Raw genomic sequence first — 12162 nt, forward strand, 5'->3', positions numbered from 1 at the left:
CGGTCCCTTGTCATAAATTTGTAAGGCATAAAATAAACGTAATGGGACTTTGACTCTATTGTGAAATTTAAACGGTAGGCCTACTATAATTATGCTATCTACTGAAGATACAAATGGAATCCAACATGCATTCGCTAATCACTATATTTTTTTATGTGACACGTCACATGGAATGAATAATGATTGATTGATTGATTGATTGATTGATTGATTGATTGATTGATTGATTGATTGAAGAGCGGTTATACTAATTATCGATGATCACCCTTCTATATTGTCTTGTTCTCCCTTCCAGAATAAATGTTCCGTCCGAAGGCCTACACGAAAGGTTTGCGGTGCCGCATACGAGACACTCCACACGCAGAATACACTCTAATGCAAAATATCTTATTATTTACTTTCAAAATCTCATCAATATCAATGATTTTCTCCTCTATCTATGAATTAATTTGCTTACTCGCCAACTTACTCCTCCAACGATGAAGAGTACGTTGCCGAGTTAATAACAATAGCTGCGGCGTAACTTTACTAGTTTAGTAACTTACGCACATTTGGAAGTCACGAAATTCTGAGATACTCGCCAACTTACTCCGCAAAAGATGAAGAGTAAGTTGCCGAGTACATAACAATAGAACTTACTAGTCTAGTAACTTACGCCGATTTGGAAGTCTCAAAATGCGAGATACTCGCCAACTTACTAAACTAGTAGCTTACTCCGAAGTTACGCGGATTTGGTGCACTCAGCGGTATATATTTGAAATGAGGGATTGTCAAAAATACCAGAAGGTACAATTGTGATGAAATTAGATCTTAAATACAGATCGGTTAATAGTACTAAATTTCTGAACGCTCCTGGAGACAATAAAACGAGTTGGTTCTCAGACAATTTAAGTAAAACAAGATTGAAATTAAAATGTAATGTATTGTTTGTAAGTGTTGGTATTTCATTGCCACTCAAAATAACATATTTCAGTCTCAGTTGCTTGTCAAAAATACCATCGGGTACGTTAGACAACATGTTATCACCCAAATTTATGTATCTTAATTTTTCAAGTCCGTAAAATATTACCTTTGGCAACAGCTGAAGTTTGTTGCTGCTCAAATCAAGTTTTTGTAAAGAGGGAAACGACCAAAATGAGTCGGGTTCAATTGTGTTTAAACCTTGGTTTGTGAAGGACAGACCAGCTATGTTTGGTTTACCAACAAGTAAGATTTTAATATCGCTTTCGACGCATTTGGTTATCCACATATTATGACTAAGAGAACATGTACAACTAATTGGGCATTCTGTAGTAAACATGTTCTCCGCAAATCTTATAAGCTGATCGTTTTGAATTTGAAAAGTGTATTCCAAGGAAAGCGTCGATACACTATCATATTTTACTACTCTACAATTACTTTCTTGCCTATCTGCACTGCTTATTTCAGTATCCGTGCCATTTATTTCAATGGCACGGATGTTGAAATCAATATTGAGCATCAACAAATTAAACAGTAACGACTTACCGACAATACCCATCGAGCAATTATGAGCTGGGAACGATACGATTTTGTTTGGCGTTTGTTGTGAGTGACCAATACTTTCTTCGAATGTCTCGATGTAAGACAAAGAGTAATTGCTATTAGCGTCTACATGTAGGATGTCGATTGTAAACATAGTGCGCTCTGAAGGAGAGAATGTTGATACCCGGATGCTGCATTCCGTAGACGTAGCCGCCCGTATCCGAGCTGTTTTGGATACAGGCAAAAACAGCCGCTTAGAGCAAACATTTTGGCTAGGAGGCAAATTATAATCTATTTCAAATTCGTCAAGACTATTTTCCCAGAAAGAGAAAACGTCATCAGAATAAATTTGTTTAACCGATGTATTAAGTAAAAGCCAAAACAGAATAATGATGCTACGACTCATTTTGACTTTACCAAGTACCTTGTTTATAATTCAACATTTTGACAATATTAATAGAGTCTTAATAGCGATTTTAAATGTGTGTCGACGTTCAGAGGTATGTAGGTACGTCGGGAAACACAAGATACCGAGAACCAATAATATAAACACGTTTATGTTGACTTTTTTGTTACTGCTGCTGTCACGTTTGGTGTTGTTCCGCAGAGCAGAAATTGCACAATGAACCCAGCAAACACAAAACGTTTTAGACATCATTCGCAAAAGGTTATAAAAGGTTGTCAGAAAACGTTTAAATGTCGGGTTATATAAATGGTATATTAAGAGTATAAAACGTTTACATAACCTTAAAAAACATTTTTTGATAATCTACTGCTCAGCAAACAAAAATGTTTTACAGAAAACGTTTAAATGTCTGGTTATTTAAAGGGTATAAAAACGTTTTAATAACATTCCAAAAACATTCTTGAAAACTTGATACAAAACATTCTAAACAGAATGTTATTTTGGGGTTGAAAAAATATTTTGCGAGAAATGTTTGCCCAAAATATTTTCAATAACGTTTTAAAAATGTTTTCATGACCTTAATATAACCCGACATTTAAATGTTATTAAACGGTTTTGTAAAAAACATTTTAAGAACATTTCTGTGTATGCTCGGAGCAAATATTTTAACATAATGTTATTTAAGTGTTGACACAATATTTGGCAAAAAATGTTTGCAAAAATAGTTTACAATAACATTTTTTGAAAACATTTAAAAATATTGTTGTAGTGTGTTTTCATACAAAATGTTTTAAAACGTTATCATGACCTTTATATAACCCGACATTTTAATGTTATTAAAACGTTTTTACCTAAACCAAAAGCCAAAATATAACTTATTTAAAACGTTTTAAAAACGTTTTTGTGTTTGCTGGGAAGAGCGCAAAATATCAGGTGCACAATATTCTATTTTATCTTATTATATTTAAAATACGACATAAAATGGTTTTACAAACACCAAAACCACTATAAATATTTATAAATAGCTGCGCTAATAGCAATATAATACAGAACGAATTTATCGGTCCGATGGAGTTACACCAGTGATGGAAATAATGGATTTTAAATGCAAATGGATTTCACAAACAAACCTTTAGTTTTAGGGCTCAGGTTTCAATGTTTGGAGAGTATTATTGTGTGGAACCTGAGAGCACATCAGACATATCGAATTGCAATCTGAATACGAAGAATTTCTATATGTTATCAAATAATTTAGATTTTTTTGAAATTCGCGATAAATACGCACACATTCGGTAAACATGATTTGGGTGTTTGGGTATAAAATACAGGAGATTCGCGCAAAATGAGCCCAATGTATAGGCCTATCCAATCTTTGAACAAGTTCATTAGGAATGTTGATTTCAACTCTTAATATTGTTTGTTATAAACAATCCCCCCCCTCAAAAAAAAAAGGTGATTTACTCACGTTTTAGTGACGTTTCACCACTAAACTAGTGGTTTCATCAGATTGGCAACTCAGCCTGTTTCCTTCTTTTATGGACAACAGGAGGTACGGTGCTTCCCGTTGTCCTTAAATCCACCACTATTACTTTGTGACCTACAGTGACAGGCATTTCCCCGGATATAGTAGGTTCCCTGGTAATAACTATTTTTATCTCGATGATACAACTTACCCACCCGCCATATCCTTTTGTTTGGTTTTTTGTTTTGTATATAAATGACAAGCCTGCAAATTCTAGCCAACAGTTTTTCCAAACGCGATTCAATGATTAACAACTGGAACTGATTTTTCTGGAACTTAGTTACGCACCGTATATTAAAGAGTCGCTAGCTGTAAAGATACCACTTTCATCAATCACCACTGTAGAAGAAGCGTACCTTTTGTGCAGTAGTCATCAGAAGAGTGTTTGCTGAAACAGTTAGTCTGCAATCGAAGCAGGTAAGAAGTTATCATTTTATATCTGTGTGTGGCAGTTTCTGAGAAAACTTTTTAGGTTCATCAGAATCTTGACATTTTAATAGTTACCTTATACCATGCCGGGATACCATAATAATATGCTCAGGGGCGTTCCCAAAAGTGCAAGTGGAGAGGGCCAGGCATGAAAAGGCCGATGCTTGTCATCATATTGTTAATTCTATACCCGTGTATATAGCTTCAAATTTCAAGATAGCTACTGATGACTTTTTTGTAAGGCTTAGGATGGTGTATGCGAAGTACAATCAATCATTTTTGTTGCCAGAATGCAAGTCAGTGAAGCATGGGTTTGATCCCTAACCCAATACCATAAGTTTCATCTTCAATTTTTAGATGTGGTCAATATACGAATCTCACCTGAGAAATGTTGCACGCATCTCAAAACATAAATATCATACCGGAAAAGTTTGATTTTACTGTAACCGTAGTTTGCAATAGTTTTGAGTCGTGACTGTAAAAATCAAAAATGTACCATGATATATATCATATTATATCGAAATTGTATTCTTAAACACTTGAGAATGTTCTTGCAATCTTATTGGTTCTTACCCGTGTGATATGACACGGTATCACACACTTTACTCGTACCCGCTATTTGAACCAATCGGAGGTGCATAGCAACAACAGGACTGATCGATTCTAAGCCCTGGGTAATTCCTTGTAAAATGTAGGATTTAATTTGATTAAAATTTGGTATACTTATGATTAATATATTGAATTTAAAATAATGATGTCGCCCGTGTTATATGAGACGATAGATGCACTCCAGCGGCTAAACACAATACTTTTATTCTCTAAATATCATTATCGAGTCTTTGAGCTTACTTTGAAACGACCTTTTTATGGAAAAGTTGATAATACATTTTGCCCCGACATTTTATGTGACTTCTTCGCCAAGTGAACGATTTTAAGGGTTCATTAATTTAAAGGGCTCCACACTTTATTGAATTGCGAAGTGACTGGCTCCGTTCTTCCCGATATTATCTTCAAAAACGTGTTTCCTGTCGGTCGTTACTCAAACACGGATACGGCACGAACCCGGACCCGGATACGGACACGAATACGGACACCGACATCCGTGTTAGAGTAAATACCTTTCCTGCCCATTGTCTATACACTGGCGAAGCTATGTAATAATCAGATTAACTACAATAGCAATAGGTGAAAACTATTTTTGAATATATCGCGTACCTCAGCATTGAACCATATCATGCTGATCACTCGCACCTGTGAGAAATAGTATCTTTGAAAAGACCGGTATTGTATTCAATCTATGATTGCAGACATACACGGGTAATGAATGCAATCTGCTTGTAGTGCATCGCTATATATTCAAAATTGTTTTCACCTATTGCTATGGTAGTTAATTCGATTTATTACATCACTTTGCCAGCGTATATGAGTTACATTTCATTCACAAATGATTGTAGTGGCTTTTGTTCCTTTTGTTATCCAGGAATTACACCAGACAAATATACTTCCGTACAGAGGACGATGGCGGAGAGCAAGGACACAGGTCGTAAGTCATGTCGTAAAGTATTTTGCTAATTTTCTTTTCGTGTCAATCTTTTGTATCCTTGCGATAGACACATTAATTTGAATCAGAGGCGTAGCGTCATAGGGGCACGGGGGTGGCACGTGCCCCCCCCCCCCATCAATGAATTAAAATCCCATAGGAAAAGTGCCGAAAAACGGCTTTCTTTCATTTTTTTTCTCAGCACATTTTGACCATAAAACTGCATCATAATGAAAATCTCTAAAATGTTATTCTTTCTTCCAACATTTATACAGATCAAACACCATGGACAGATTCCGATAAGATCGGAAGAGAAGCAAAGCCAGGCGACAAACTAGAATTTCAACGATCAGGAGGATACAAACACGTGGGTATTTACGATGGTGATGGAGGGGTTTATCACATGAGTGGAGGAGCTGGCGTGACGTCGAAGTCTGACTCTCTTTATCGTCGCGATGAAATAAGCCAAGTAGCCGGTAAAAGCAAAGTACGTGTCAATAACGAACGGGATGCTGCCTGGCAACCTCTGCAAGAAACGGAAATTCTCAAACGAGCGCAAGAATCTCTTGGAAAGTTCGGCGGAACGTACAATGCGGCTTCCAATAACTGCGAACATAAAGCGAATTACATGAGATATGGAAAGTCAGAGAGCCAGCAAGTAATAAATATGGTAAACGGAATTGCGGACACCTTCTGTCCCCCCTATTGTGGTGAACATCCCTCCTTTTTATACTGACTCGAAGGTAAAGTAGAAAGTGGAGCTCCAGTACATCGTGCTATATACATAGATTGAATTTCGTGTAAACAACTGTAGTTTCATAGTTTAGCCCGTAACAGTCTGCCAGTCTGTTGTTGAGCACATTTTAATTGGATTACGTAACTGATCTGCTCTGTTGACTGCACTGACGCTAGCCAGTGCAGTAAACAACACATTTTGGGGACTAAGTTATCAAATTATGATAAAATTTCCTTGACATTGTGATTATCAACAACGTAAACTTGAACCCCGACTTTAAATCATCGCAATCGACCACACAAAGGGCGAGATGCATGCGAATACGTTTTGTTTTCGGATACAAACCTGTTCAATTCGACACAGAAACAGTGGCGAAAACCAAAGTCAAAAATCACTTTTCCTTGAATTGTGCCCCTCCAGATTTCAGATTTAGATTGAGAAATGTATTCTAGAAATTCATACAAATTGTATGATGATATGTAATTGTGCACGAAAAAGTAGCACGATTTACTGTCGCTATGGAAAATCTCAGCCCAGTAAAATCGTCGATCTCAATGGGCCACTCAACGAGCGACACGCATGCTAAATACGATTTCACACAAACCTGCACCTGTTCAATTCGCCACAGAAACTGTGACGAAAGCAGGGGTCAAAAATACCTTTGTATTTGATTATAAACCTCCAAATTTCAGATTAGGTTGAGATATGTTTTTTAGAAATTCACACAAAATTGCAGGACGATAGGTTTCAGCGAACTTTCGACTATCGCTACAGTAAAATGCGATCCCAATGGGCCACACAACGAGTGAGATGCATACTCTTAGGTTTTGTACAATTCGGACAAAGAAACAGTGGTGAAACCAACGCACAAAAGTCACTATCTCTTTAATTATACTCTTCCAGATTTCAGATTTAGGTTGAGATATATTTTCTAGAAATTCACATGACGAAAGAGAAGCACGTTTCACTATTGCTATGGATTATCTTGACCCTGTTCAATTCAGGTACACTTCAAGAAGTTCAATATAATAAGTCAATGAATGACATGAAAAAATCATGGCAACAAATTAATTGTATTTTTGGCAAAGGAAAACGTAAATCATAGAATACTTTCAAAGATGACCGTGATAATATTACCACTGAACCTAAAGAAATCTCCAATCACTTAAACAACTTCTTTGTAAATATTGGCCAAAACTTGCCTCGGATATAAATCACTCAGGTAAAAATTACTATGACTATCTACAAGAAATAAATTCCAATAGTATGTATATGAAACCAGTTGTTGAGTCGGATATTATAAAAATAATAAGTAACTTGAATCCTGGTATTAAAGAATGCTGGTTATGATAATGTTGGAAATGATATAATAAAGAAAGTTTGTAGTGTAATAGCTAAGCCTCTTACGAGTATCTTTAATCGTTCATTATCAACAGGTATTGTTCCAGATCCGAGTCAATTGAAAATAGCAATAGTGGTTTCTATTTTTTTTAAAGCTGATCCCGATGAATTTTAAATTACCGCCCTGTGTCACTTTTACCATGCTTTTCTAAAATACATGAACGACTTGCATTTGATAGATTTATGGAATATATTAACTATCACAATATTTAAAATGACAAATAATTCGGTTTCCGGCCTAAACATTTAACCTATGTCTTTTGCCCAACTTGTTTTCAAATTAAACAACGTTGTAGAAAATAATGAAACGACTATTGGAATATTCTTAAATTTATCGAAAGCATTCGATACTATTAATTGACCACAATATATTACTATATCAACTAGAACAGTACGGATTTCGGGGTATGGCATTCGAATGGTTTACAAGCTATCTAAGTAGTAGAAAACAATATGTTTCATTTAATAATTATATTAATATTGAACTATAATCTAGTCAACTGGACTTACTATTATTGAGTGGGAAATTTTCACGTCCAATCCTGAACGCATCATCAGCCCTACTGATCATATGGCGGTAAAAGTTCATTGACCTGTGAAACGGATGTTATTGTTGTTAATGAGTTATGCACGTTTTACAAAAGGACCTACAAAAGTATATCTGTGATATTTGAATTCTTCAACACACTCGCTGTGAAAAGAGCAATGCAATTTTTGCCAAAGCTCACTACCATTCGCAAGATGCTGTGAACTACCAAATCGCAAGTTTAAAATAGTTGCTAACCTTAATACATTCTGATGTGTAATCGATCAGCAAGAGCATATTTAAATCTGAGACCATAATACCTAAAGGGATTGGAAGCTTTGCTCCAGCCCTTTGTCCCAAAATATCGATCGCAAACCAGGTCTATTACGGATGGAACTTCGTTCACCGTCAGTGGCGCTGTCCGCGTTGAATAATCGCCATTTTGTATACTTGGGTATTATGGTCTCAGATTTAAATGAAGCGCCTAAAGTCAGGTGGGTGAAACGAACTGTACATCGACGGCCTTTTGTGCTTTCGGCTGCTCAATCACACCCGTGGGCTTTATGAAAACAAAAAGTACCTTTCGCTCAAGTAACAGTAAAGGTATATTCTAATAATAAACCATGGATAACTAAACCTGTTAAGGACGTGATTAACAGGAAAAAAACAAATCTTTGGTCAAGGGGGATAAAGAAAAATTGAAAGAGATTCAGATGGAATTGAAAGGAATTATAAAGAGGGAGAAAGAAAGGTACAGGACCAAAATTGAGCACAAATTCACTCAAAATAACATGAAACAAGTTTGGGAAGGTACTTAGTATACGACTTATGAGCGGGTATTCAAACACTTCCAGTTTAAGAAACAGTTTTCCAGATACCACTCTAGAATATGCTAACAAGTTGTAATATTTTGACAAGCACGACTTTAGTGATGAAATTTGTCGTCAGCGACAACTAACGGAAACACACGATGAGTGACGGTAAATTCAAAATTGCAATTCGCAGCTTAGCGTCGCTTGCCGTTCACCCCTATTCGTCACAGTGTGACCGGGCCTTTAGCACCGTTTTTGGGCGAAAAATGCAAAGCATTTTTATTATTTACGCTATATACTTCTGATTGTAGATCTGGAGAACCTTTATGTCCTTTAATTAAATTTGCTGACAATACTGCTATGATTGCTTTAATTACAAATGATGATGATTCTGTCTACCATCAACAGCTTGATGATTTTGTAAAATACTGTGATGCAAATTACCTGGAATTAAGGCTACATGCTCTTTTTGGTTGAAATTTTTGGCGGGAAATAATCCCGCCAAAACATTAAAGTAATCTTTTCCCATAACTAAATATCATAGTCTGGAAATAAATGATGCATCTGGTAGCTTAGATCATAACTTTCATTATACTTAGTTGCAATTATCCCAGAAAATTCTTGATTTGTTTTTACAGAGTCTTGAATTGTCGATGTTTTTGATCAAAAAACATCACTCGGTGTATTTTGAAACTCGATGCATTAACTCTTCTCAAATTAGCCCCAAATCATAATTTATTATATGCACGTGTAGCAAACACCAATGGGAATAATTGGCCTAAATTTGGTTTGATTTTATTTCACAATAATTCTAAGGTGAGAATTTTGACCTGACATTTCCTTTTTTTTTTCAAATTTAAATTCATTGATATGTGATATTTTTAATAAATAAAGAGTACGCTTACCTTTCTGCAACACTTCCCGGTATCATTAAGCATCTGCTGATAACCAACATTTGAGCTGAAAACAGTCCTTCCTATCATTTTTGAACAAAATATGGTTCAAAAGTGCGTACCGTAAGCGCATAAACTAGCACAGCGAGGTAATGAACAGAGCTATTTACGGTGGGGTATCTATTGTAAGCTATTAGGGTAGGCCTATAGTATATCTTCCCGCAAGTGACAAGATGTGTCAAGCAGGGCGGTATATTCAAACGCTATTGTCTGGATCATTGAGTATCGATTGCGCACAGTGTCGACTTCCTATTCGATAAATATAAATTTAATACTCCGTTGGTTAGCGACGGGCGACTGGTATTTCACCGAACGCAAGAAAAGGAGTTCTATCTGATTGGCTAGCAATCGATCGCTTAGGTCGCTTAGTAGTCAACTACAAACTCAAAACTGAGCATCGTATTCAATTCGATTGAAATCGATATTCTATTATTGCCGTAGATAAAGAGGGTGATAGTGTGTCAATAATGTACATTGTATTGCAGCTGGATTTTACATGCATTCTTTTATATAAAGTTTTTCTCAAAGAGTTGAATATGATCAAAATTTTTACTCAGGATTTCAAATTTTTACCCGCAAATTGCAGTTAAACATATCCACAGCAAAATACCGGTCCTCACTAATTAGTGTATTTAATTTCCAGTTAGTGTATTTAAGATAAAACCTGACAACAAATAAAATTTTCTTGCAATAGAAATATCATATGGGATACTGATATGGTAGGCCGCAACCGCCACAACGTGGAGCTGGATATACGCGTAGCTGACTTTTTGCTCCGTGGAGCCAAATTGACCAATCATGATCATGTTAGAGTTTTTCATTACTCGGAGGTAAAACTGACTAATTAAGTACCGGTACGACTTACTCATTACGTGAAGCGAATTTATTCATTAAGAATTTGCCAGACGAGCGTCACGTAGTTGCAAGATATCCTCGGTCACGAAAGTTATGATTCAAAAAGTAGTTTATGAAAAGTACGAACTGACTTATTATTAAGATGGACATGCACTCATAAGAAACTCATACAGTATTGTACATAACTATATAGCTAGGCAGAGTGGTGGTAAACTTACTAACTATGCACACAGTTCTGCGATCTGCAGTGTATCGCCGGGAGCTAATTTGTATAACTTGCGCGGTGTCCCTGCGGAATTCGACCTTCAGCAAACTGCAAACCAGTTCGGATTTACTTTATATACTAGTAGTAGGCCATACATACTGTAGTTACTGTCCGTTTTCCTATACACAATACTCAGTGCGCTCACCATTGACGCGTGACCTCTACAAATAGTGTATGTTAGAAGTATAGGCCATTGCCTAGTTGACGTCACTACTGTGTAAAAAATAACCGACCAATATTTAAAGTATTCTCTGAAATTCTAGAAAATATAGTTTTGTAACATGTCCTAAATTTTTAGCTAATTTAGGTGTTTGGAAATATTGGTACTTTTGTACCAAAAATATGAAGAAATTATTTCTAAGCCGTGTTAAGTCATTAAGCTTCTCATTTTCAAGAACGCTGGTTAACAATAAGCAGACTATTGTCTCATTTCGTAAACAAAAGCCCACAGTATTGTTACCTTGCGTTCGCTTTATAATCGTTCACCCAACTGAAACTATAATACCAGCTCATTGCTAATTGCACAGGTAAAACAGACACAAGTGCAGTGTGTATTTAACCAGAGAAGATCTGATGTATATGTAACATAGTTGAGCCGTTTTCATTGAGTGTTATCTTGGTTTAATAGCTTTTAATAGGGTTTAAGTCCTTCAAAGGTCGTGGTGAGTTCTACTGTAGACATGACTGCATCATGATTATTTTTAAGTCAACAACATTCAACAATATGATCACCGTGATAGTATGAGAGTATGAGAGTATCAGTACCGTGGGTGTCAGTGATCCTGGCCTGACACAGTAGACAAACAAACAAACACGCCACACACATGACACATGCATGCAAGGTAACATTGACTATACACTAATCAAACAATGGTATTGATCCTGTACAACTGGTCGTGGTTTATTTACAATCGATTCATTTAAAATCCCCATAGTAAACATTAATTTTGGCAAGAGTTTTCTCTCTCTGGAACGAGGATGCATCCACTGGCTCCGCGTAATGAAAAGATCTAACATGATTGGTCAATTTAGCTCCGCGAAGCGAAAAGTAAGCTACGCGTAGCAGCTCCACGTTGTGGCGGTTACGGCCAGCCATATATTGATCATGCGAAAATCGTAAAACATAGAATAGAAACAGTGTGGCAGGCGCTCAAAATCTCAAATTGTATGCTTAGCCTGAGTTGCACGGCCTATCTCGAATAAAATCACCATGC

At 36.3% G+C, this 12162-nt stretch overlaps 1 protein-coding gene across 1 annotated transcript; it reads left to right on the forward strand.

Moving 5' to 3' along the window:
- The first annotated feature begins 3576 nt into the window (after nucleotides 1–3576).
- On the forward strand, nucleotides 3577–8448 carry LOC140170275 (phospholipase A and acyltransferase 2-like). Its single transcript, XM_072193643.1, has 3 exons — nucleotides 3577–3848; nucleotides 5341–5403; nucleotides 5676–8448. The coding sequence occupies exons 2-3, from the start codon at nucleotides 5379–5381 to the stop codon at nucleotides 6134–6136; spliced, it is 486 nt and encodes a 161-aa protein (XP_072049744.1). The 5' UTR covers nucleotides 3577–3848; nucleotides 5341–5378; the 3' UTR covers nucleotides 6137–8448.
- Nucleotides 8449–12162: the final 3714 nt, after the last annotated feature.

This window comes from Amphiura filiformis, chromosome 14 (genome assembly GCF_039555335.1).
Source record: "Amphiura filiformis chromosome 14, Afil_fr2py, whole genome shotgun sequence".
In the NCBI taxonomy this organism is placed as follows: domain Eukaryota; kingdom Metazoa; phylum Echinodermata; class Ophiuroidea; order Amphilepidida; family Amphiuridae; genus Amphiura; species Amphiura filiformis.

Coding starts and splice junctions, on each gene's coding strand:
- LOC140170275 (XM_072193643.1), top strand. CDS start 5,379: ATGGCGGAGAGCAAGGACACAGGTC. Junction 5,404..5,675: donor GGAGAGCAAGGACACAGGTC/GTAAGTCATGTC, acceptor ACATTTATACAG/ATCAAACACCATGGACAGAT.